A 27,055-nucleotide genomic window follows, 5' to 3' on the forward strand; every position below is an offset into this window, starting at 1 on the left:
GCTGGCCCGGGGCTCAGGGCGTGTCCGTCGCCGCCTGGCTGCTCGCTCGACACTGTTCGCTCCTACCGGCTGTAGATGGAGCTGTCTGGGTTCCTGCAGCCTCCGACGAGCCTCGGAGTGTTTCTCTTTAAACGGCCTGAGAGGGACATGCCTCCCAGGATGCAGTTTGTATCAACATGGCAGCTGCTGTGCAGCTCCCCTGCTGAAGAGGCGCCGGGACGGCAGCGCAGCTCGCAGCCGGGGCCGGGGCCGGAGCCGGGGTCGCAGCCGCGGCCGCAGAGGGGCCGGTGCTGAGGGCCGGGGCCCAGCTCGCGGCCGGGGCGCAGCCCGCCGGGCCGCCCGCACCGCCGCGCGACCCGCTCCGACGCCGCCGCCGGGCTCGGCCGCTCCGTCCCCGCCCGCCCCGCGCAGGCCGGGCCCGACGGCCGCGAGAGCCCGGGCGGGGAAGGCCGGGCCGGGCCGGCGCCGCCTGCGGAGAGCCCAGGGGCCGGCCTGCGTGGGGCCGCGCGGCGGCGGCGGCGGCGGCGACTCCGGCCCGGGCCGGACAGCACAGGGCCATGGCCGAGGCGGCCCCGGCTCCGGTGAGGGCGGCCCGCGCGCGCACGGACGCGCGGACTCGGGGCCCTGGGGACGGCCTGCGCGTCCCGGGCTCGGCGGCCCGGCCTGGGGTCTCGGTAAGGGACGGAAACGCCGCGACGTGGGGGCGGGGGAACCGGAGGTCTCGCGCGCCCCTGCTAGGTGGGGGCGGGGGCTACGCGCGGGGAGCCGTCCGCCGTCCGGGCGCGGCTGAGGGGACGCTTGTGGCCTGGCACGCACGCGGGCCCGGAGGCGGGCACCCGGGCGGCGCGCCTCGTTCTCTGCGGAGCCGGCGCTGCGTCCGTCGGGGTTGCCGCCGCACGTTTTCCGCAGAGCTCGGCCCCGCCGAGACTCTCGCGGCCGGAGCGCGGCGCTGACGCGGCTCTCCCCATTTCGCAGAGCGGAGACACTGAGGCACGGACACCTGGCGGCGACCGGCCCTGCCTGCCCCAAGGTCACGTAGCGAGTCAACCATGGCTCGGCGCCCGCGTCCGCAAAAATGCCTGCCTCCGGGCCGCGGGCCTGGACGGGGAGGGGGCGGCCCTGGCGGCGGCCTCCCCTGGGGTGGAGGCCGGGGCCGGCGCGCGGGCGACGCGGCCCGTCGGGGGGGAGGTGACGGCCGTTTGAGAGGCTGGGCAGCGCCCAGCCGAGCGTCCCCGGTGTGAGGAGCAGGTGATCCTCGGGCTCGGGCGCCTCGGCCTCCAGTCTCTGCGTCCGGGGGACCCGGTTGAATTCTGGGTGTCCAGACGGATGGGGTCTGGGGAGCACGCTACTAAGGGTTTGGGGGCTGGTTTGCCTCTTCAGTGGACCATTCTTAAAAATCAGTCTCAAAGTCTCCCCTCAGACCTGCTCTTTGAGATGCAGTAGCCGTGTTGTGAGGAGGATTGCTGCATGGGGGGCAGTGCCCTGAGCCTCAGTTTCCTGTTGTGTGCAGGAAGGGGTCGGGATATAGGACTTTCTAAAGAGCCTCTCAGGTCTTACAAAAAATGATCATAATAATAAGAATGATAATGATAATATGAATAATAAAACTCTTGGGAAAATAAAATAAAATGATTTTTAAATGCTTAGATCTCCAGGACCCTTGAATGGTAGGTATATAATTCTGGGTGAACCACACTGGGTCATACAAGACAGTGGCACGGCTTTCTTTATAAGTCAGGTGTGATTATATATTTTTCTGCCAATGAATGAATCCTGGAGACTCCATCCTCTTAGGATACATGGGGTAGGGAAGGTGGGTTAAATCCTGTGAAATGAGAACCAGAAGAATTCTCCCCCTGCCCCCAAGAGTTTGCGAATGCAGGCTTATTAATCTCACATTTTATATTTACAGCTCCATTCCTCTCTTTGGCCATTTCTTTCTGCTTAGGGTGGTATCAAGCCACAGGTTTACTGGGACTGGTGAAATTACAGCAAGGGGCTTTTATTTGGGGGTTGCGGAGGGGATGTGCTCCTGTGGCCCCTCATTGCTCTACAGTCCTCCAAATCCAGAAATGGACAGAGACGGTCTAATAATAGAGAGCAAAGAACTGGTATTTTCCTTTGAGCTCTGAGTAGACTAGTTAGCAAAGATGTCTTGCGCTAATGGCTTAATTTACTGTCCTGAAGCTTCTCTTCATTGTTTCAGTTAAGCCCCTGTATTACTCAGGGGGACTAACTTGGCCCCTGGGGATTTCCCCTTCCTCCTACTAGTTGTAGGCAAATACCCTAATCCCCCTGTGAGGACAGGGCCATACATGTGCCTGTTGTGTTGCATTATGCTCGTCACTTTCCCTGTGTCTGAGGCTCCTATCCCAGAGGTCGTCCAGCCTTGCCCTCGCCTGTGAAGAGTTGAGAGGTGGCTTAGTTGTTGACAAGCCTTCAGTTTCAGGGCTCTGTGATTCCCCTGAAAGTGCTCGCAGGATTTGGCATATGTGCCCATGTGTGTTTTTTGAGGGGGAGAATCCATAGTTTTCATCAGCTTTTCAAAGGGGTCCCTGACCCCAGCATTAGATGGAAACGTCTATGGGCAGGACCTTCCCACAGGTCTTTGTTTAATCTCCAAGCCTCCGAATCTTAGAGGTAAAGAGGATTCAGAACACATACTGACCAGCTGTCTCATCTGACAGATGAGGCCTAGAGGCGACCTACAGTGTAGGCGGAAGCCCAGGCTCTGGAGCCAGACTGCTGTGTGACGTTGGGCCAGTTACTTGGCCTCTCCAAGCCTCCACAACTTCCTGTGCTAAGTGTGGATAAGAATTCTAGTGGTCCGTTTATAGGGTTTTGTGGAGAGTAAATTAGATAACCCTTTAAAACACAGTTCATGGCGCATAAATGCCAGAGAGTTGTCAGGGCTGACTAATTAGCCCTCACATCTGGTTCCCTGCAAAGCTATTGGGGTCGTACCACCTCAAAAACCTTTTGCCTGAACAAGGCCTTAAATCTTCCATCCTTGTCTTAAAAGCGTGATGCTGTCTCAGTTAAGCTACACATAAGTGAATGAATGAACAAATGAAAGAAAGAAAGCAACAGAAGGTATAAATAGGTTTAGATGAGTCTTTGATAGATGACGCAAGGCACTTCATTATTAACTCTAATAATTTCTTTGTAACCCGGTCATTTATACTATTCATCCAGTAGACATTTGTTGGGCACGTACTGTATTTCAGAGTGGACACCAGGAATATGCTAATTTTCAAACGAAGAAAAGGGACATTTCAGTTACTTTAAAGCCCACTTCTGTATGGCACACAGTAATCGGCCATTCAGCAGATTGAGCGAAGGAAGGGTATGAGGGAATGGACAAACATTGATATGGAAGAAACTCCGTTCAGTTCCAGTAAACATGCTGACATTCTGGATAGACAGATACAGAGCTGGTCACTCAGAAGACCTTGGCTTCACTTCTTTGATGACACAAGCACTCCCTGAACATGGACAGGGCAAGGTGGGGAATGGGGAGAGTGTGAATAATTGAAACCCCCTTCAAGTAATTGAAGGACTCGGTCTTTATTCTGGTTCTGGTCCCCACCAGCCTTGACACAGCTCTCAGAACTGGTTGACTTCAGCTTTGCTTCTGGTCCTTCCAGGCCTCCTTTCCTCCTCTTTCCCCAGCTCACGAGCCATGGGGAGGACTCCGGATGGCCAGGGTCCACCTACCCGCCGGGGACCATCAGCCCTGGGAACCTTGGCTCCCTCAGGAGAGTCTGAATGGCCACTCCCACACCTGTCTCAGTGTCTGTCTGTCTGTCTTCTCTGTGTGTAGCAGGAGCCAGCCTGAATGCACGGTAGCCTGTTCAGCCTCTCCAGCAGGGGCTGGGTCCACTGAGCGTGCCTCAAAGGCAAACCTCTACCATATCAACCCTTTGAGAAATGTTATTAAGTCAACAGTGCAGATTTTATCAAGGAGTCTGGGAAGCTTAAGGTACTTGTGTGTCATCGCTGTTGGACAAAGTGAGGGAAAGAGCGTGGGTACCACGACTGCCTGATAATACAAGTAGAAGCGGTGGGACTGGATGTCAAGCTCACCTTCGGGGTAAGTGCCTTGACAGAACCAGCCCCAGCTTGCTGGCAGTCTTAGGCTAGCCTGGCATTGACAAAATTCTGCTCTATTGTTTTTCAAAGTTTTATTCTATGTAACGCTCAATGCTCGAAGAACTCAGTGAGGCAGCAGCTGGGTCAGGTGTTAATGACCCTTATTTGGTGGCTGAGGTCGCTGAGAACAGAGGAGTTGCTGCCAGGGCAACCCGGGCAGCATTGGTGTAGACAGGACTGAACGCCAAGTGTTCTGATTCAAGGCCAGTATCCTTTCTCCTCTCCACACCACTACTCACGAGATGACACCTGTGCAGTGTATGTTGTGAAAAAGGAGATGGCTCTGTAGAAGCAGAAGGTGGCATAACCATCTTTTATTTGTTGTTATTAGCAGTTGTCATTGATGTGTAGATCAATGCTAGGGTCTCAAGAAGAGATTCATGTCCATGGAACATATCTTATTGCTGCGAAGCCTGAAGCCCTTTTAATGTAGGTGCTTATTTTGGGGGATTTATTTGCCATCTGGAGACTCTGGCCTTCAGTCCTGTCCTTTCTTTCTGGAACACAGGTCCAGCAGCTGGACATGGAGACCCAACGCTCCTCACCTCTGTCATTCCCCAACGTTGTGCAAGAGGAAACCCCGCGTCAGGCCCCTGCTGGACTCCCTCGAGAAACTCTGTTCCAATCCCACGTTCTTCCCCCCAAAGAAGTTCCTTCTCTGTCTCCCGCCATTCCCCGGCAAGGCTCCCTACCCCAGACTCCCAGCGCTCCCAAGCAACAGACTTCTGGCCGAATGCCGCATGTGCTCCAGAAGGGACCCTCACTCCTGTATCCTGCCGCTTCCGAGCAAGAGACTCAGATCCAGGGCCCCCTGACTTCCCAAGAAGAGGCCCCGTATCTACCCCCAGCTGCTGCTGAACCAGAGATCTCGCTTCTCTCCCACTCCACCCATCATCAAGAAGCCCCACTCCACTCCCCCGAAGTTCCCGAGAGAGACCCCTTGACCCTTTCCCCCACAGTTCCCGAGACTGACATGGACCCCCTGCTCCAGAGCCCGGTTTCCCAAAAGGACACCCCCTTCCAGATCTCTTCGGCGGCCCAGAAGGACACACCACTCCCAACGGCGGAGATCACCCGCTTGGCCGTGTGGGCTGCCGTCCAAGCGGTGGAGAGGAAACTGGAGGCCCAAGCCATGCGGCTCCTGACCCTGGAGGGCAGGACTGGGACAAATGAGAAAAAGATAGCCGACTGCGAGAAGACGGCCGTGGAGTTTGCAAACCACCTGGAGAGCAAATGGGTGGTGCTGGGGACCCTGCTGCAGGAGTACGGGCTGCTGCAGAGGCGGCTGGAGAACATGGAGAACCTGCTGAAGAACAGAAACTTCTGGATTCTACGGCTGCCCCCGGGCAGCAATGGAGAAGTTCCCAAGGTAACTTTATCCCAACCGGGGCTTCCCGAGGAGTGACAGGGACTGGAATGTGTTTTAGGAATTTAATATCAAAGAAAGGGAAAGCCATGGTTAAGAAGGAAAACAATATGATGATACCTAGTCACCAACTTCACATTGCTGAGAACAGGACGCAGCAAAACCAAATGAGTTCTCCTGTTGATAAAAGCATAGGCTATAGATTAGAGAGACGACCTAGTGATGGGGGCTGTCAGTGTAGAAGGCGTTCAGTCTGTGATGTCTGAGGATAAAAGGCAAATTGAAGGCCAAGTGGTCGAGCTGTGGACAAGTGTGAACCTGTGTGGTTCCCCGTGGAGGTAGAGGGAGGACGTGGTGAAATGTTACAGGGCGGTGTCCTGCTCAGCATTTTTATCAGTAAACTCATAAATCACGTTAACGCCAGTAAAAATATGATTTCCAGAGGTATCCTAAAGAAACAGAGGATGGCTACATTTTTGTATTGTTTCCCAGAGGAAAGCACTTAAACGTGAACTGGTTTTCTTCCTGTTCTTTTATGCCACGGCCCCTTTTCACAGCCTCATGGAGGGAAAACGCGTGGACCGTGTTGCCTAGGCCAGCACTCTGCAGATTGTATTGTGTGCACGAATCACCTGGGGATCTTACTAAAGGCTGAATCTGAATTAGTGAGTCTCGAGTGGGGCCTGCGAGTCTGCATTGCTAGCATTCCCCAGTGGTGCCATTGCTGCTGGTCCACACTTTACAGCAGCAAGGACTGTCCTGTTAGAGAGGGAAAGGACCAGACATCACGGGGCCCCGACTCTCTCGGGCCAGGACAGTGGCTGAAGCCTCCTGATTTCTAGAGAGGTCCTTGGTGAAAACCCACAGCTCGGCCTCTGGGCCTTTCCCACTCCAGTCCTAAGAGTTTTGAAACAGGCCCAGGGGGCCAGAGCCATGGGCAACCTTCAGATCTGGCGGCTGAGGGCCCATGATGCCTTCCCGTTGGTCCGAGCTGAGCTTGTTGTGTGGTTTCAGGTCCCTGTGACGTTTGACGACGTGGCCGTCCATTTCTCGGAGCAGGAGTGGGGGAACCTGTCCGAGTGGCAGAAGGAGCTGTACAAGAACGTGATGCGGGGCAACTACGAGTCTCTGGTTTCCATGGGTAAGGAGACGGCTTCGCTGCCCGCGGCTTCCCGCCTGCTAGCTGGGGGTTCCTTAGGAGTCCCGGGAGCTCTGAACTCCCAGAGACAATTTTCGAGAGCACAGCAAATGAGAGCAGACACCCATATACCCACATACCTCAGCACAGCACATATCAGCACAGCTCGTAAGCAGAGACCCCCCTCTACCCGCGGGGGCCGGGGACAGACTCAGAGGTCAGCAGTCTCTCACCTTTATATTATTTTCCCCATGGCCCCTATATACATATATATATATACATACATACATACACACATATATATATATATATCTTGAAATTAGTTTGTCCAGCAAACTATTATTAAGCAGAGTGTGAGGTGCTTTATAAGAATGACATTTAATCCTCACACCTTGCCCGTGTGGGAGCTAGGACAGGTGTCAGCCCTCCTGATAGACCGCCTAGGTGGCTGAACACTGTCGTCGATCGAGAGCTTACGTCCCCCAGGTTCTCGTCCCGCTCGTGCAGAGACGACATATGACCCGGGGAGTAAACGGTCGTCCTAGGTCCCTGCCAGGGAGTTGCGATTTCACTGGGATCTCTCATACCCCACAGTCGGTGGAGTCTTGTTGTTTTCGCTAATGAGAGTATTTGAGGATGAGGACCTGGGAAAATAGGCTTTAGTTTTATATGTTTCCTTTTCTCCGATATGGGGAACTCTTCGGGCACAAAAAAATTTAGAAAAACATTAAATAAGCTGCTGTATAGAAAATCGGATCCTTGCTGGAATTGTTAATTTTATACATATATACCTCTCCATGGGGTAACTTTTTATTTTTTTCTGTTCTTTTTGAAGTATATACATAATTGCGAAAATGGAACAATTTAGATTTGTAAAACAAAGAGCAAGAGCAATCCCCACCCCCAGCCAGCACCGCTCCCCAGAGGTAACCACCGTGAACCCTTGGGCCGATATTGTTTCTCATCATTTTGCTGCACGCGTGCACACGCGGTTTGTGGTTTGCACAAATAGGATCCTTCACTTATTTTACCTAACAGCAGTCAGAGACAGCTTTCCATGTCAGCGCAGAGGCCTGCTCGAAAGACAGTGCAGTGTTCCCGCTGAACCGTCGGGCTGTTGATATAGAACTATTGACGAGCAGCAGCCTGAGTCCCTCTTCTCGCTGCCACAGAGGGTTGCAGTCAGCATCTCTGTGCTCTTCCGCGAGTATTTCAGTGGGATGCATTCCAGGAGGTGGGTTTGCGGAGGAAAGAGGGTGCTCGTTCACAATGTCACGGGCACTTCCACGGGCCCTACCCGGGGCTGTGTATGTTCACGTAACAGAGTGTGACAGCGCCATCTCCACACCCTGGCCGGAACTGAGGTTCTCCTATTGTAAAGATTCGTCTTTCCTGATGGTGAAAAATGACGCCGCATTATTGTAACGTGTATCCCTTTGATGATTAGGGAGCTTGTGCATCTTTCAATATGTTTATTGGCCATTTGCATATTTTCTATGAATTTCCCATTCGTATCTTTGATTTTTCATTTTACTAACTGTAGAGGCTCTTTATATGTAATTACGGACATTAATCCTTTGCCTTATTTTTTACAAATGTGTGTGTGTGATACTATTTTCTCCAAGTTTCTTTATCTTTTAAATTTATTTCCAAAGAACTTTAACTTTCTGTAATGTAAAAAAAAAAACCTATCAGTGTTTTGTTTCATGGCTTCTATATTTTATCAAGATCAGTTTTTTAATTTATAAAATTTCAAATATCTTCTCCCTTTGTCATGAAAACCTGAGCTGGCATTGGCCACCTGTGAGCCACAGATAACCAGTTTCCATCAGTGGGCAAGTGGTGCCCCAGAGCTGGTGCCGCTGGGAGGACCCAGGGCGCGGTTAACACACACACACATGCACACACACGCGTGCGTACACCCACTCTGTGTGCACTGAGGAGAAGGGCTGGAAACTTGGCCCTTCCTTCTGCAGCATTGCCGGCCTTGGGTAGGGCAGCTGCTCCCGATGTCCCACTCACACAGGCGACATCTTTGTAGCATCCAGTGCGAACTCATCCCATAGGATATCTTCTTTGCTTCCTCCTGCGCAGACTATGCAATTTCCAAACCAGACCTCATGTCTCAGATGGAGCGCGGGGAGAGGCCAGCCATGCAGGAGCAAGAGGACTCAGAAGAGGGCGAGGCGCCTGCAGACCCCAGTGCCGGTGAGTGGCTGCCAGGCGGCATGGGCTGTTACAACCCACCGTAGGCCCCGGAGGGCTGTGTTAGCAGGCTGAGTGCCTCAGGGAAGCCCGCAGGTGCTGGGACCTGCCTGGGGCCTCCTTGATCGCCAGTGGCCCTAGCGGCTGAGCTAGGAATGCCGTTGCGGTCATTGTCTCGGGGAGCTTTTGACGCGACCGAGCGTCACCTCACTCTTTGCGGGAAACAGAACCAAAACTGGCAGAAAGGCGTTCCCTTGTCGGGATGCTGGTGCGGGTGAGCCTCAAGCTCCTAGAGGAGGGCCACGTCCCTGGTCCTGTGGCCGGTGCGTGGAAGGACAGGGACAGACACGGACTTTACCCGAAGCATCCTCCAGTGTGTGGGGCGGGGTCCAGACGAGGCAGTGAGGCGAGGCGGTGGAGAAGCGCAGGCCGGCCTGGCCACGGGCTCGGGTGCAGACGCCAGCGTCGGGCTGCCGGCGCTTGAACCCCGGCTTCTCTGCGTCCTCACCCTGTGGTTTTTATTACTCGGCCTTTTGGAGGCCCGCTTTCTTATCCGTGAAACAAAACTGGTACTGATAGCCAGGGCCTGGCGTGCTGACCGGCAGGTTCCAGTGGCCCAGGACACGCCAGCTGCTGTGTCCGTCTGCGTGGGGAGCCGTCCCTTCCCCAGCGGCCGCTCAGCAGCCCTCACACTTGCACGGCAGTGCTTTCGGGGTGTGGTTCGTTCTTTGGAATTGCCCTTGGCCTTGCATCACTTCCCTTGAAGGTCTTCCGTGGGAGGAGATCCTTGTCTTTTGTAGCCAGATGTCATGGGTGATCCTGTCTTTTGAAAAAGGAGGATAATCTAGCAGGAGAACTCACTGGGGCCAACAGCCAGGTCTTGTATGAAGTAATGTCATCGACTCTGGCACCAGGAGGAGGTCCAGAATCACGTGCAGGCATGTCGGCCCCATGGAGTGAGAGCAGAGGTAACTTCCAGAAGAGGCAGGACCCTGAGGAAAAATAAGTGCTGGCGTGTTTCAGAGAAACCCTAAGCCATCATCACTCTCTAGAGATTTGTCTGGAGATTGAAGTGGAGGGAAGAGGCAGATCCTGAATTCATTCTGGAAGACAAAAAAGATGGATTTAAAAGTAGATGAGGTGAGGGGCTTCCCTGGTGGCGCAGTGGCTGAGAGTCCGCCTGCCGATGCAGGGGACACGGGTTCGTGCCCCGGTCCGGGAGGATCCCACGTGCCATGGAGCGGCTGGGCCCGTGAGCCATGGCCCGTGGGCCTGCACGTCCGGAGCCTGTGCTCCGCAACGGGAGAGGCCACAACAGTGAGGGGCCTGCGTACCGCAAAAAAAAAAAAAAAAAGTAGATGAGGTGAGAGTGGGTGTCATGGGACAGGGTGTGGCACGGGGCAGAGTGATCTTTTGTTTGGAGGAAAACAAGTCTGTATGTGAAAGGTTTGAGTGGCCGCATCCAAAAACAGGTGTCAGTGGGAACGGAGAGATTCAAAGGAGAAGAAATCAGAAAGAGGGCTTAGGAGGCAAAGAATGAGAAAGGGGAGGGGTGGCTTGTGGTAAAAATCCTAGAACCCATCCGATGTCCCCGTGGGGTTTTGTGGTCCGGGTACTGCTTTTGTAGCATCTTCTTAGAAGGGCTGGGATGGGAACGTGGACCCCTTCCTCTGTCTGCTTGTTCACACTCTCATCACAGGTGGGCCTCCCACAAAGTAGGGCCAGAATTGAGAGCAAATAACTCCAGCCCCCTCGGCCCCAGGCGGGGTTCGTTCTGGCACAGGCGCGTCTAAGGCCGGAGCTTCTGTGGGCAGCGGCGGCCTCACAGAGGCTGCCTTGTGTGGCTGGAATGTGCCATTTGTTCCACTAACCGTCTCAGCCACTAGGAGCCTGACTGGAGGGAGGACAGGCGAGGACTGAGAACCACTGCCCCATGGGCCAGCTGTAAACTCGCACTTCTGTGTGTGTGCAAGGCCCTGGCCTCGGGGTAGCAGGGTTGTCCTGTGAGTCTGCAGTTATCAGAGCCAGTGGTCACCTGTCATTCGTGTGTCCTCCCCCTTAGAAGAGTGGCCACAAGGCCAGCCCTGGGCCAGACCCAAAGGGTGATACCAATTGAGAATTTTCATGGTTCCAAATACACCAAACATGACAGTTTTGTGAACTGGCTGAGTAAATGCATTCAATAAACTAGTATTTATGGTTGGGGTCCCTAAGGGCAAGGAGACCTGAAGGTGACTCAGATAGCGACCCTGCTCTCAAAATCCTCCAAGCCGGGGCTCCCATTCATGGCTCTTTAAGGGCGAATAGGAGGCCTGGGGAAGCCAGGGACCATTGTCACCTAACAAATTAGCAGAATAAAACAAACAAGCCAGAAGCCATGGCTGAAATCCAAGTTCTCATACAGTGTACATAGTTTCAGTCTTTTTAAAAAGCAATTTGATATTTTCTGGTCTTCAAATATGTTTTAAATATTTAAAATGTTCATTTACTTAACCTAATAATTTCCTTTCTGAGAGTCTATAGCCTAGAAAAGAATCCAAAAATATGGATTAAGATGTATAAATATTATATTACATTATGATAGACGGTTATACAGCCACTAAAATCACACGTGAAGAGTTTTTACACCATATTTTCACTTGTATGTTTATTATTAAGTTCATCTAATATTTTTTGTACCAGGTACTATGTCAAGAGACTGATGTTAACAAACTAAACACCCCACATATGTAAAAATACAGCCAGCCACTGTGACAGTGCTGTGGAGACAGGCATCCAGGGCGCTGGGACACACAGCAGCAAAGGCCTTACTGGGACCAGGTGCTCAGCAAAGGCCTCGGAGGAGGTGGGATTTTTAGTGGAAGCACAAGTGGGAGTTCCCGTTACTCGGAAGAGAACTCCTCAGAGGGAGGAAAGACTGGAAGCGAGGGAGCTCTCTTTGTAGCCCAGGTAGGAGGCCTGGCATAGCCCGGGGAGCACCGTGGGTATTTGCGAGGTGTATTTTGGCGTCGGTGGCTGGCGGATGTCGAATATGAGGAGAGGGGGTCCCACGGATGAGTCCAGGTCATGACGTGAGTGAGAGGGTAGGTGGGGGACGACAAGAGGTTCCAACCCAGAGAAACGACAGGAACGCGTTAGGTGTGAGGTCCCAGGACACGTCCAGGAGGTGGTGTTGAGAAAGCAGCTGAATAAGGGAGGCTGGAGCTCACAGAAGAGCCCTGAGCTAGTGACAGACGTGTGGGCCTTGGTAGCGTGGACGGGATCAGCTTTCCCAGCCTGGATGGGAGAAGAGGAGGAGCACAGCCTGTGCCCTTGGCTTGGAGCCCTGACTGTTAGAGTAGATTTGGAGAGTTGGAATATCTGGGTCTGGGTGGAGCCCAGGTGTTAGTTTTGTTTGTTTTTAAGCTTCCAAGATGATTCTCATGAGCAGCCAGGGTTGAAAACCACTGCTGTAGGATTTGGAAAAAGGAGGAGGAACCAGAAGAAGCAAAGGAAACAGGAGTGGCCAGAAAGGTAGCAAGAAATCAGGGTGGTGCATTGTTGGGTTTTCGGAAGGAGGGAGCGTGGGTAACAGTGTTGAATTCTGCAGTGTGGTTTAGTTAGGCAAAGACTGCGCGAAGTGTCCATTGGATTTGCAGATTGGCAGCATCAGTGACCTTAGCAAGAAAGAGAAACGTTGGCAGCACGGTTGAGGTGGAAGCCTGTGAGTGGGTTGAGGAGTGGATGGGAGGCGAGGAAGTGGAGATTGTTCCAGTGTAGCTGTGGGTGGGGAAGAGAAACGCTGGCGGGCCGGGCAGCGTGGGGACTCTTGTTTGCTTAAGATGGGGATTGCCGAAGCCTGTTTGACATGTTGACAGGAATGAGCCAGTCGATACGGGAAGTTAATGGTATAGAAGTGGATAATGTAGGGACTTCCCTGGCGGTCCAGCAGTTAGGACTCCGCACTCTCACTGCCGAGGGCCCAGGTTCGATCCCTGGTCGGGGAACTAAAGATCCCTAAGAAGTGAGAGTATATTACTTCTTATTCAGTAAAAATAAGTTTTTTAAAAAACAACGCATGAAGAAAGACTCCAAGTTAAAGGTGGCAGATTGACCGTGTGTTTACTCCCACCTCCCCAAGTCCTTCTAAAACGAGAGCGAAGGGACTTTTTTTAAAAGGAACGGACAAGGAGACAACGGCAGCTAAGTTTTGGAAGGCTGAGAGCAGATGGCTGGGTGATCGCTGATTGAGAAAGCAGAATCCAAAATTGGTGTTAGGGAAGAAACCCAGTTTGCACTCCACCCCCATCCCTGCTCAAGACTCGGGAACTAGCGGTACCAGAGGTTCCAGGTGTCTTTGGAAATGGGGGTAAAGGTGAGGCTAAAAACAGAACATTGGTCAAACATCTTAAGAGGCCTTTAAACACTGCCATTTCCCTCCATTGCCTCACCCGACCGTGGTAGGTGACCAAGGCTTATTCTCTGGAGATGGTGAACAACAGGGTTTCTGGACGTGGACACCAGGCGTGATTGGGGTGGGTGCCATGTTGAAAACAAGGGAATGAGTGAAGCTTGACAGAGATGTTGAGATCTCTAGCCTTCTTCTCTAACCTGAATCCCAAAATGATGCTCACATCCAAGATTAAACCCTCAGGGCAGGATATTGGAAGAGTCTTATCTGGAGATGCTTGGGGCCAGCCCAAGAGATTTCCCAGGGAGATGATCTAGCTAAACAATCCTGCTGGGAAACCGAGCCCTACCTGAATGCACCAAACTTGCAATTCTCTTCTGACTATTCAACTTTTAATATAAATGGACAACCAAGAACCACAAGGCATTTGGGAAGAGCCTCTAATATACAGAGACAAAGGAGACAAAAAGCAGAAAAAATAAATTTCAAGGAAACAGAGACCATACGGGGTGGGGGGGGGAAATATGTTTAAATACTTATATATAGTTATACATTTAAAATATACATTTTTTCATATTCCTTAGAGAGATAAAAGAAGTGAATGTATCCATGACAAAAGTATAATGCTTATCTAAAAAAAAATAGAAAGGAACTCTTAGAAATTAAAAATATAATAATGCAAATTAAAAACTCAGTAGCAGTGTTAGAAAATAAAGTTGAATACACAGCCCAGAAAATAGTGCAAAAAGACAAAAAAGAAAATAGGGAGACAATAAGAAAAGTAAAGGATGGAAGTCTAATGTCCAGATAATAGAAATATCAGGATAAAAAAATAGCAAAAACAGGGAGAAGGGAATTAGAGATGAAAGACTTCAGGAAAAATTCCCAGCGCTTAAAGACAGCTTTCCAGATCGAAGAGCCCGCCAGCTGTCCAGAACAGTGGATGAAAATTGATCCAGCCTTAAATACTTCAGCAAGAAATTTCAGAGCAACTGAGGACCCAGGAGATCTGACAAACTTCTGGGAGAAAGACCAGGTTCATACAAAGGAACAAGAATTAGAATGGCATTGGCCTTTTCAACAGTATTGGAAGCTACAAGACTGTAGGATAATTCCTTTAAAATTCTTTAAATTTTAAAATTGGAAAATATTTTCCAACATTCTAGAATTTGATATCTAGACAGACTAATCTAATTAAATATGAGAGTGAAATCGAGATGCTGAGATGTTCAAGGTCTGCCATGCGCCCTTTCTCAAGCTGGGGCAGGTACTTTGCCAAATGAGGAAGTAAACCAAGAAAGAGGTGTAAGGAGCTCCAGCACAAGAGAGGGGAAGGAATCCCTGGGGTGCTGCCGAAGGGGATCCCCAAAAGACAGCTGTGGATCTGGAGGCACCAGTCCACACTGGAGCATACCAGAGGTTCCGGAAAATTTTTCTTCAAGTAGGTAAAACCGAGGAATCCCCATTATGTTTGGATGTTCTGAGAGGAGAGTTATAGAGCAGGGTGGGGGGAGACACTGGAGCTGACGTAGTGGTAATTAATAGTAAGCTAAGCAAAAGAAAAGAAAACTAGCTCCAGGGGAAGCAAATAGGTTTACAGGCATAGAAGAGTACTTATAGTATGCTACATGGTTCAATTTTTTTTTTTTTTTTTTTTTGCGGTACGCGGGCCTCCCACTGCTGCGGCCTCTCCCGCCGTGGAGCACAGGCTCCGGACACGCAGGCCCAGCGGCCATGGCCCACGGGCCCAGCCGCTCCACGGCGTGCGGAATCCTCCCGGACCGGGGCACGAGCCCGCGTCCCCCGCACCGGCAGGCGGACTCCCAACCACTGCGCCACCAGGGAAGCCCTACGTTGTTCAATTTTAAATAGCACTTACATAATCCAATGATGTAAACACCCAACATTAACTCAACCAGAATTACAGGCTGGGAAAAATCAGGGATTTGGAAGAGATGTGGATGGTTGGGGAGGAGGTGGTCCTCACCTCCAGCTCTTGGAAGTCAGTAGATTATGCTTAAAATTGAAAACTCAAGGAGTAGCAATGCCATTATGTTATGTAGAGTTATGAATATAAGTGACAAAAGAATCAGCTAGAAGAATTGAAAGTGATTGCCTCTGGGGAGCAGGTTGGGGGGTGGAGGGGAGCTTCTTAAAAATGAGGTTTGAAGAACCTTTCATCCCTCTGGCCTATGTGTACATATAACTTTTTAAAGAAGATTTTAAAAATTAATATACCGAGGTTTAAAAAATCTAACAGAAAGTGTAGCCATGAAAATGTTGGAAAGCCCATGGCAGCCATCATTTCTGTGCTTTGAGCTGGTGGAGAAAGTTAATGTGGCCACGCTGGTTTTCACTTTCCAATGAAACTCTGAAGTTGCGTCAGTGTAATTCAAAAGAAAAAATGCAGAGAAAGTGAAAGTCCCATATAATTCTCCCTTAAGCATCAACAGATCGGGGCTTCCCTGGCGGTCCCGTAGTTAGGACTCCACGCTTTCACTGCCCAGGGCCCAGTTCAATCCCTGGTCGGGGAACTAAGATCCCACAGGCTGCACGGTGTAGCCAAAAAAAAAAAAAAAGAGAGAGAAGAGTCAACAGCTTATTCCTTCCAATTTATGTGCGTATAGTCACACACACACACGCACACACACACACACACACACACACAGCCTTAATTATATAATACTTTCTCATTGTTAAAAAAATTTTTTCAAACAATATAGAAGTACATTGTTTAGAACTTGCTTTTTCCAAAAATATCTTTGACATCTTTACACGTCAAAACATGTAAGTCTCTTTATTAAGTAGCAGACTGTAGTATTCTGTATATTGATATCATACTTTAAACAAACTCCCATTGATATGCATTTAGAGTCTTCACAAGTTTCAGTGCTTCATTAAACATCCTTTATAAGTAAATCTTCATGTACTCGTCTGAAACTTATTTAGAAGTAGACTTTCTGGGTCAAAGGATATACCCATTTAAAACTTTAATAGATATGAGCAAATGTCCTTCAAAACGATTGTGCCACTTTACACACCCTCATCTATACATGAGAAAACCTGTTTCCCCACACCCATGCCAATAGGTGGTATTATCTTTTTATTATTTGCCGGAGTGATGGGTAGAAAAAACAATATTTTGATGTTTTCATGCACTCTGTAAGAGTGATGTTGAGCATATCTTCACGTATTTGTTGGTCACCAGTATGTCTTATTTATGAATTATCCTTTGCCCATTGTTCTTTTGGATTATTCATCTTTTTATTATTGATTTATAAAAGCTTTTTAAATATTAAGGATATTAGCTGTAGTCTGTCTTACGTATGCAAATATGTTTCCAAATTTATGGTTTACCTTTGTGTGTATCTGTGATATAGCTGTTTAAAATTTTTGTGTTCCAATTTATTAATTTTAAGTTCCTATGTATTCAGATTTACCAGAAATTTTCTTTATGGTGGGTGGGCTTCATACCAAGTGTAGAAATACTTACTTGGCCTCTTTTATTCAGTAAACATTATGATCACAGGCCATAGACCTATGAGCGTTTCAAAAATCTATAAAAATATTTGAAAGCTGAAATAAGGTATTTTTTGCTCCAGAAAATTACAAAATGTAAATAATTAAATGTTTAACTGTGTCTCCCAATATAACATTATACCAGCTTCATTAATTATTAAATTTAGTGTCCACAAACATTTAATACGTTTGAAAACAATTTGTAGGAGAGATTTTTCCCATCTCAGAAGAGTTCTTATGAAGAAATTTGATTACAGAGATTAACAACCTATCACAAATTAAATGTTTCTTATCACCAAACAGTGTCAAGGCAAAGCTACAAAAAATTTTTTCCAAAAAATTTACACCAAAAGATTATAGTTGATATGTGTTGTGCACATTTAATATGTTTGGTGTGACTGACCAGACAGCTTCCAGAAGGAATCTCTGAAGTCCCAGAGGGTCTCAGGGTAGCCTGTTCCTCAGCTCAACGCTGTTGAGAAAAAAAGAAACGAAAGAAAGGAAGGAAGGAAGGAGAGAGGGGAAAAAGCTGTGCTTTTCTCTAATGCTAGTATGATTTCATTATTTATGTCTAAAGTTTTGATTCATCCGTAATTTATTTTGAGGTGAGATATGTGAAGATGGTTTTTTTGGTTTTTTCCTTCTGGTCAGGAAGCCAGCTGTCTCCACTTCATTTTACCTAAACCTTTTCCCACTGGTTTGAAGTGCTACCTTTGGTCATAAACTATATTCCCACAATGTACGTGTCTTTGATTAATTTTTTTAATGGGAGAACAGATTACTGCTTATGAATGCATTCTGGTTGTCAGAACTCTTTCAGAAGTTGTTTGGGGCAGAGAGACCTTTTTGGTGGGAAACACTGGTTTCCCTGCTGTGTAACAAGCGGGGGAGAGGCACGAAAATGTGTAACCGATGCCCATTTCAAGGGCAAAAGAATTAGCTGCCATAGAGAGGGGCAGACGAGTGCTTGGGGGGTCAGAGAAGAGCACGCTCACGATGGGCTAGGAGCGGCCTGGGACGTCTGGTGGAGTGGGGGTCTTGAGGAGAGGTCAGGCTGGGAAGGCAGTGGTCTTCAGGCTGCAGTACCCATTCCCCGGGGTACAAGAGACTTTCCAAGAAGGCACAACACAGAGGGCTTTGCGGGTTCAGCTTCCAAGTCTCTGCCCATCTGTTGTCCTTCATAAAGCGTGTCAGTGAGGGTGCTCGACACCTGCGGCCCCTCTAGTGTTGGTCCCATGTCCCATGTCTCCTACCACTGAGAACAAAAGAGGAGGCACCTCCTGCCCATCCTGCCTTACTATGGAGTGTTTCTCTGATGTATAAAAAGGCCTCTGGGTCACGAAACAAAGAGACAAGCCAGAATGTTGGGGGACAGAACCAGAAGTACATTGGTGGCTCTGGGGCCTGGATGGCGAATCCTTTTGGAAGTTAGATCGTTTGGAATACTTAGCTTTCGACAAAATTGAAAGAGAACCTAATTAAGTTGTCAGCTAATAGGTCATTAAAAACAATTTTTGATGATATGTTAACCATGTGCTTTTGCAGTATTTATAATTCAGAAGTTCAGAGAATGGAGTGATGATTCCGTAACAAAGCTCCCACCAGCCCAGCTACAGATCTATGTAAATGAGCTCTTCCAATGGTTATATTTATAAAAATGAAAGATAGGAGCAGATTTTATTCTGAACGCTGTCTGATTCCAGCAATAAGAATATTCATTCTCAGATAAATGAACTAATCGGGGAAAAAGTCCCCATGCATCCTTGTAAGAGGTACATTTCCTACAGGTTTTTTGTTTCCTATCTTGAATAATTATTTTTCATTCCACAATAATAATAACTAAGGATGACTTAAGCCAGGCAGACAAGTAACACTTAGAACCCTGTGGTTATTGGAAGTGAAAGCAAAATTAATCTTTCCATTTACATACGCATTTCTGTGCAGTAGATGAGCTGATTAGGAAGGCACCTAAGCATAAATATGGTCTGTTAGGCTAAAACTCTGTGGGTAAAGTGGGAATGGAAATAGAAGTCCATGGTGAAAAGGGATGATCTTAAAACTCCAAGTATCAAAGAAGAACTTGTTCGTGTATTTTTTAAGTGAATAATGGTGGGTTTTAAATTGCTAGGGTTCTTAGATTCCATTGGCAACATTAAATGGCAATGGAAGAGTTTATTTTAAAATATCAATATTTACAGTACTCCAGAAATTACATCCTTAGCAGTGATTGAAGCATTTTGTCTATTCAAAAAGGTGCAAACGGGTACATGGTTTTAAAAACTTAGGGAGGAGGCAAGCAAAATACCTTCAGGAGTTGTGAAGTCAGGGAAGGTATCTTTCCGACGCTGGAGTCATAGTTGCGGATGTCGTGCAGAGCCCAGAAGAGAGGAGGCCGGAGGAGGGACACGGGAGGAAGGGGATGCAGGGGGATGACGTCGAGCTGGAGCAGGAGGAGACCCAGGACCTGAGTGTGGATGACTTTATGTTTTTTGTAAGACAGAGAATAGGATGAAGATGTCTTTGGAGAGTCAACTTGGAGGGAAGGTAGGCACGGTCTGCGTGGGAGGCTGTGCGGAGTGCAACCTGGGACATTAGGGCTGCTTTGTATGCGGTCCGCTCCCCAGCTGTTGGGAATCGATTACTTGGCTGATCAGAGAGGAATTAAAGGACTGCCAGGCATCCGAAAGAACCCAGCTTTAGGTCATGTGGCATCAGTTGCTAGCATGACTGGGCGGTCTGCTTTCTGGGCAACGTTCACTTTAGTGTGGGCGGGACAAGTGGATACGGTGAAGGACAGTGAGGGGCTTCGTTCACTGGGTTCCTGGTGCCTTTTCCTTTTTCCACAGCACTTAATCACCTTCTAACATACCATATAATTTATTATATATAATAAATAATATATATTATATATATAATTTATTAACTATGTTTACTGCCTTATGTGAGATGTAGGAGAGTGGGGAGCTATGTTTTGTTCACTGATGTGTCCCACCATTAGAACATGCGTGGCACATAGGTGGTGCTCAATAAATAGCTATTGAATAAACATTCAAAGGATGAATGAATATGTTCATGCATATATGTTTATAATTTCCTTAACAGTGAGTTTCAACCTTTAAGGGGCTTTATGCTAGCACAGCTCTGCCCAGATGCAAGAAAATAAAGTTGACCCCTACCTCACACTATACACAAGATAAAAAGAAATTTCAGGTGGAATAAAGAGCTAAATGTAAAAAAGAAAACCATAAAAACCTGGGAATAAAATCTAGGAGATCAGATGAACCATCTAGGACCAGAGGAGACCCTCTTAACTAAGAAAACCCAGGAGCCGTAAGAAAGAGGGACATATTTGACAAGATGAAAACTTTAGGAAAGTTATATGATAAAAGGTAACACAGAGACAAATGATAGATTTGGGGGAGATATTTGAAATGCCAGTAAGAGAAAATGGGTTATCTTTAATACAGGAAATCAAAGGACTCTGACCAATTGACAGAACAGAGTTCACATAGAATCAACTCTAAAAGGCCAATAAATAAAAGAAATGATATTCAAATTACCCTCGTCAGGGAAGTAGAATTGAAGTATCAGTAAGTTATCACTTTATACCCATCAGACTGAGGAATATTAAAAAGAGCAGTGGTGTCTTGCCAGCAGGCACGTGGGGAAAAGGGCTGGTAGAAATGTGAATAGTCACAGCCTGTGGAAAAGCAGTCTGATGACACCTGTCAGAATCTAAAATATTTTAAATTTTTTACCCTGCAGTCCCACTCCTGGGACTCTCATAAAAATAAAAGCACTATTTTATGGTTAGAGATATAAACACATGTTTATGGCAGTGTTGTTCATGGCAAAAGCCTGGCAGCGGAAAGTGAATGTTGTCAATGAGGAAATGGTGGAGCACGTTGCTGTATTATCCTCACCATGGAATGCACGCAGCTTTGAAAAGGAACGCGTTAGCCTACAGAAATCGGTGTGAGGGGATTTCTACACAATATTTGGGTGAGAAAAGCAACAGAGGATTATGTATAAGGCAGTTTTATTTTTTTTAAACCTGTAATGGCCAGAAAGGAAAAACATAGATGTAAACGTGCTGTGGTAAATCACTACATAAGCATAGAGAAGAGTGTGGGGGCAGTTACGGGGATTACCTGGGAAGGTCGCACCTGTCGAGTGGGGAGTGAGGCAAGTTAAAAGGGGAAAAAATACTGCACTAAAGAACAAAAATGTGCGCTAGAATCCTGTTTATTGAAAGTGATGCCTATGTGTGTAACGACATTTGAAATTAACCTACAGATGTACAGGCAGATTAAAAAAAAAATGTCAGGGCCATGTGCGTAATCAGATGCTGTTTAACGAAAAACTAACCCTGCAGCCCCTCTTATGCCTGTAAACGGGGGCCAGGAAGGGGCTGGGGGCCTCTGATCTGTAGGACACCTGGTGGGGAAGTGTTGAAAAGGTGTGCGGGGAGACCAGACGATTAGCCTTTTCTTTATTAGCCTGGTTGAGGGGGAGACAGAGAAACTGTTGCCTTTGGCTGACCTAACCTGGGAAAGGGAATTAGGATCTTTCTAAAAGAAAGCCTTATTTTAAAATTATAGGGGGTCATGGAAACAAACCTGCGTCTCTTTTAACTTGACTGCAGTTCATATTCAAGGCTACACAGTGTCCGTGCCTACTCACTGCCAACCCAGGATGTTTCTTCAGGGTCTCTAAAATAAGAATTTTGGAAATATAAATTCTAGGGCCACAAAACCCTGGGCAGGTGGAATGAACGAGTTCTGGATTCTTTTGCCCTCCCCCCACCCCGCCCCCACCTTCTCAGCTCACGACGGCATCGTGATTAAGATCGAGGTGCAGACCAACGACGAGGGCTCCGAGAGTCTGGAGACGCCGGAGCCCCTGATGGGCCAGGTGGAGGAGCATGGCTTCCAGGACTCGGAGCTGGGGGACCCGTGCGGCGAGCAGCCGGACCTGGACATGCAGGAGCCGGAAAACCCGCTGGAGGCGTCCACGGAGAGCTCAGGCGAGTTCAGTGAGCTCAAGCAGATGCTGGCACAGCAGAGAAACTGCGCGGGTGAGTGGGGGGCTGGTGCCTGTGGGGAAGCTGTGGTCTCCTTTAGAGAGGTACTGTGACACTGAGGGCTCAGCAGGTGTGACAGAACCGAGCATGGCCTTAGGTACAGCTTCCCTGCCTCGGCATTTAAAAGCATCCGTCTCCGGGCAAGGAAAGAGGGTGTTAACAGCCAAAGACCAGGTCAGATGAGGACATCAGGGGCTGGCGGAGATCATCTCTCCGGCCCCCTCCCTCTACAGGCAGAGAAGGTCCCACACTAGTGGCAATGCTAGAACTTCCATCTCCTGACGTGTCCTTGGTCATTCCCTTGTCACACTGGAAGCCTCAACTGGCTTGAAGATTTCCACCCTTGAAGAGCACATCTTTGTAAATGGCCGAGGCTGCTTTCTCTGGTAGAATCTAGGCATCATTTTTGTTTAATCGCAAGGCCTCAGGGTCACCATTCTGCACATCCTTGCTCCCTGGGAGGACAAGGAAACAGTGAGGAAGCGGCCTTGCAGCAGCACGGCCAGGACATCTTTTGTGGTCAGTTTTCTGATGCTAAACCATCCTCGCAGGCCTGAGAAAAGCCCTGTCTGATCATCGTGGTGTATTTTTTTAAATACACTACTAGACTTAGCCGCTATTTTATTCAGGAATTTTAAACTATATTCATAAATGAAGTGAACCTGAACTTTTCGGGAATCATCATTAAGATTATACTAGACTTATCAAAGGAACTGGGAAGCTTTTGCTCCTTTTTTCTGTATCCTAAAAATAGTGTGTAAGATAGGAATTCTGCGTGCTCCTTGAAAATTTGGTAGAACCCACTTGGGTTTTGGTTTTTGTATGTTTTGTTTATGTGCAAGAGTCATTAGCCATCATATCAGTTACTGTATTATTTATACTTAGAAATGTATCCACATCCATTTTATTTAGATTTTTAAAAGTATTATTTTGATGATTTAAAAATTTTCTTTCATTTTATTTTAACCCTTGCAGTTTGCTTTTTTGCACATAAAATATGGACATTGTTCTTGGTCAAAAGATGTGTACCTAACTGCTTATATTTAAATAATTGCATGATATTCGAGAAATCTTAATATACCATGTTGTCTTTCATTAGAGAATAGTGAAAGACACAAGGCAAGTTGTGAGAATTCGTTGAATGGGAGCTTCATAAGAGCAATTCCAGATTGCCCTTTGAACACTCCCATTAATTCTGTTAGTACCATTTAGTAATACTGTAAGCTTTTTGTGGGATTTCGAGACCTGAATTTTAGGGCCAACTGTTTCATTCTTATTTCATTAAGAAAAAACAACTTGGAAACTCAAGGAGAGTTTAAATCTTCCAAGGCCCATACTTCCCCCTCTGCCTTTCATAAACAACCCTATTTTCAGGCTAAACACCAGGGCAATGAGTTACCAACCTCTGAAGCTGCTTCCTCCTTCCTGATCTTTTAAGCATCGTGTTCCAGGGATGTTCTGGGTCACTTCCTGCTGAGAGTCCTGACAGGACCGAGGCAGCATTGTCTTACGACGGGAGGCCTGAGCTGGGACTTGGCACACCTGTGTTCTGATTTTAACACTGCCACTTAACTGGGTTCAGAGGAGTAGCTGGAAGTGCTGTGGCCTAGCGGTCACTGACAAACTTGAAGACCTTGGCCAGGTCACGAACACTGCCAGCTTCAGTTTCCTTATCAGTTGAGGGGACAGACTAGCTGGTCCTTAAATTGCAAGCTCTGAAAAGGTCTGACTTTATTTATTTGGAGACATTACTTGATAGTGCCAAGCTCGGATGCCCCAAGTCTGTGAAATGGGGATAGTTCTTGCTTGACGTCTCCCATAAGATATTGTGAACATGAGAGAGCATAGGTGTGAGGTGCTTTGAAAAAGTTCTCATTTGTTTGCTTTTGAGAATTCTGCAGATGCAGACTATTACGGTATTGCATCTTCCATCTCACAGGTGGACTCAAAAGTGAATGACTTTCTCATGTCACACAAAGTCGGCGACTAAAAATAGAGCTCCCCAATTAAGTGTTTAGGGAGGGCCAGGTGAGTTCAAGGCACCTGAGAAAATTCAAATAGGTGCTGGAGGCCTCTCCTTTTCTCTCGGACTTCTCCAGGGACCCTGTAGAACAGCCAGCATCTTAGGTCCTAAAGGGCCAGGCTAGAGGGTGGAGGGCCGGCGGCGGCGGAGGACATCCACCATTTGGGATGTTCGTGGAACACTCACCGCGTGTGGGGCATTGCACACCTGAGCTTGTGGCAAAGGCAGAGGAAACCCCCCACCCCAGCTTCAGGGTCAGGGCTGGTAGAGTCTGTGCAGGTGAGTCATCCACCTGTGCAGGTGAGGTGCCCCGTCAGGAGGCGGGGTTCTTAAGTCTCGGGGAGGCGCCCCGCACGTGCTAGCGGCTCAGGGGGGCCTGAGGGATGCAGGTCGGGATGGTCAAGCAATGTTTTCAGGAGGAGACAGGATTGGAGCGGGGTGTTAAGTAATGGGCACGATTTGGAGACACGGAGGAGGGTCAGTAAAGGCACCTGAGGAGAACTCTCCAGGTGCGTCCAGGAAAGGAGACCAGCGAGGCTGAGCAGAGTTCAGGGAGGCGAGACCACAGAGGGGGACGAGGTTGGGAACTTGATGAGTCAAGACCCTTTTGACTCTGGCGGTAGAAAGCCAGTCCTCAAGTGGCTTAAGTAAGAAAGGGGTGTTTATCGGCTTGGAGAGGTAGGTCCTTGGTAGGTCCTTGGTCCTTGGTAGGTCCTTGGTCCTTGGTAGGTCCTCCGGTATGCCAACCTCAGGCGCCCTGGACCCGCTGCCTCTCCAGAGGGTTCTGCGTCCACGTGCCTTCTTTCCTGCCAGTCCCTGCCCGTCAGCGGCGTCAGGCAATGGGCACACGCAGCGCCCACGTCCCACCACGAGGATGCCATCGTCCCTGCTTCCTCTGCATGAAATTCCAAGGCAGGTCTCCGACTGGCCCGTTTTAGGCCTGGGCTCCTTCCTGAGCCAGGCGCCGCGGCCGGCCCGGCTTCCCTGGGCCGCAGGAGCGGGGAGCTGCGTTTTCCCGAAAGCAGGCCGTGGGGTGGACGATGCCCACGCAGTGCCGCGGGCGAGGGCGAAGCGGGGCTTACCTCCTCCGGGTTAGGGGCGTCAGGCAACACCTAACGGCATCTTGTCTCTCTCTCCCCCCGCCGCGCGTCCCCGGAGCAGAGGGCATCGTGATCAAGACGGAGGAGCAGGACGATGAAGACGACGAGGACGACGAGGACGAGCTGCCGCAGCGCCTGCAGCCCCTCGGGCAGCTGTCCGGGAGGTACGAGGCCGGCATGTACCCGCCGCCCCTGCCCGGGGAGCTGTCCCCCGAGGGCGAGGAGAGCCCCCCGCCGCTGCAGCTGGGGAACCCGGCGGTGAAGAGGCTGGCGCCCCCGTCGCACGGCGAGCGGCACCCGGGCGAGAACCGGGGCGCGGCCAGCCAGCAGCAGCGGAACCGCCGTGGCGAGCGGCCCTTCACGTGCATGGAGTGCGGTAAGAGCTTCCGGCTGAAGATCAACCTCGTTATCCACCAGCGCAACCACATCAAGGAGGGGCCGTACGAGTGCGCCGAGTGCGAGGTCAGCTTCCGGCACAAGCAGCAGCTCACGCTGCACCAGCGCATCCACCGCGTCCGCGGCGGCTACGCCTCGCCCGAGCGCGGGCCCGGCTTCGCCCCCAAGCACGCGCTCAAGCCGCGCCCCAAGTCGCCCAGCTCGGGCAGCGGCGGTGGCGGCCCCAAGCCCTACAAGTGTCCCGAGTGCGACAGCAGCTTCAGCCACAAGTCCAGCCTCACCAAGCACCAGATCACGCACACGGGCGAGCGGCCCTACACGTGCCCCGAGTGCAAGAAGAGCTTCCGCCTGCACATCAGCCTGGTCATCCACCAGCGCGTGCACGCGGGCAAGCACGAGGTCTCCTTCATCTGCAGCCTGTGCGGCAAGAGCTTCAGCCGCCCGTCGCACCTGCTGCGCCACCAGCGGACTCACACGGGCGAGCGGCCCTTCAAGTGCCCCGAATGCGAGAAGAGCTTCAGCGAGAAGTCCAAGCTCACCAACCACTGCCGCGTGCACTCGCGCGAGCGGCCGCACGCCTGCCCCGAGTGCGGCAAGAGCTTCATCCGCAAGCACCACCTGCTGGAGCACCGGCGCATCCACACGGGCGAGCGGCCCTACCACTGCGCCGAGTGCGGCAAGCGCTTCACGCAGAAGCACCACCTGCTGGAGCACCAGCGCGCGCACACCGGCGAGCGGCCCTACCCCTGCACGCACTGCGCCAAGTGCTTCCGCTACAAGCAGTCGCTCAAGTACCACCTGCGGACCCACACGGGCGAGTGAGCGCGCGGGCCGCCCCGTCGCCCCGCCCGAGCCCGGCGGGCGGGGACGGGGCGCCTCTGAGCCCCTTTGCTGTGAGCCCCCCTCTCCCTTCGCCCCTCCTCCCAAGGACGCGGGGTAGTGAGACCAGGTCGCTGGCTGCCGCGTTTCCCCGGGGCCCCAGGGGAGGAGCGCGGACCTGGGGAACCCCTTCGGGCTGTTAATTTCCTTGACAATAAAATGGATGAAACCAATCAGCACGGGGGGCGTGATTTGGCCGCCGGCCACTCGGAGGGGCGGGGCGGGGTCACTTAGTAGGGGATAGAACTTTATAAATACATTTTGGATACTGTGGTTCTATTTGATAATAATAGAGTAATTTTTAAAAGACGAGCGTTTCCTGTTTGCCGTTTTTGTTTGGTTTTGAAGGGGCGGGTTTGAGAAGGTGGCCGAGGTACATGGGCCTAGTGTCAGTGGACAGGTTCTGTTGAGTCCTTTTTCTGTGCTCATCCCCCGTGTTGGGTGGTGAAGGGGGCGCAGATCCCGCCGTTATAAAGCCGAAAAGGAGAGGCAGGCCTGGAGCAGCCTCACAGGTGAATGAGCCCACGGGAGGGTGGAGCTCCCGGCGCAGATCCTCCCTGCGCCCTGGTGTCGGGAGGACAGTAGGGTTCAGGAGGGAGGAGGGAGAGTGAAAGGTTTGGAAGGCTCTGGGAAGACCGGCAGCAGAAGCTGGGTGCCTCCCGCAGGCCCAGGAAGCCCTCCTGCCTGGCTTGAAAAGCAGCTGTTGGAGGGGTGGCGTGCCCGCCGTGTAGGGAGGCGTAGGGAAGGGGTGCGGAGGCACCTGGTGCCAATCTTTGGGAGAGGCACCAGTCAGAACATTTTTAT

General features: G+C 50.0%; 1 protein-coding gene across 2 annotated transcripts; it reads left to right on the top strand.

Moving 5' to 3' along the window:
- Positions 1-242: 242 nt before the first annotated feature.
- On the top strand, positions 243-26,424 carry ZNF777 (zinc finger protein 777). 2 transcript variants are annotated; one of them, XM_012538188.3, is made up of 6 exons: positions 243-674; positions 4,661-5,521; positions 6,533-6,659; positions 8,751-8,864; positions 21,596-21,847; positions 25,038-26,424. In XM_012538188.3, exons 1-6 carry the CDS (start codon positions 558-560, stop codon positions 26,192-26,194), a joined length of 2,628 nt encoding a protein of 875 aa, XP_012393642.2. In that variant the 5' UTR covers positions 243-557; the 3' UTR covers positions 26,195-26,424. The 2 variants fall into 2 exon arrangements, with proteins under 2 accessions (XP_012393642.2, XP_033268558.1); XM_033412667.2 differs by lacking the exon at positions 243-674 and adding an exon at positions 1,183-4,093.
- Positions 26,425-27,055: the final 631 nt, after the last annotated feature.

This window comes from Orcinus orca, chromosome 9, assembly GCF_937001465.1.
Source record: "Orcinus orca chromosome 9, mOrcOrc1.1, whole genome shotgun sequence".
Classification (NCBI taxonomy): domain Eukaryota; kingdom Metazoa; phylum Chordata; class Mammalia; order Artiodactyla; family Delphinidae; genus Orcinus; species Orcinus orca.

What these genes read in the sequence shown, in the direction of transcription:
- ZNF777 (XM_012538188.3), top strand. Translation starts at nt 558, where the DNA reads ATGGCCGAGGCGGCCCCGGCTCCGGTGAGGGCGGCCCGCGCGCGCACG. An exon ending in CGGCCCGGCCTGGGGTCTCG is followed by an intron (nt 675 to 4,660) that starts GTAAGGGACGGA and finishes TCTGGAACACAG; the next exon opens with GTCCAGCAGCTGGACATGGA. An exon ending in GCAATGGAGAAGTTCCCAAG is followed by an intron (nt 5,522 to 6,532) that starts GTAACTTTATCC and finishes GTGTGGTTTCAG; the next exon opens with GTCCCTGTGACGTTTGACGA.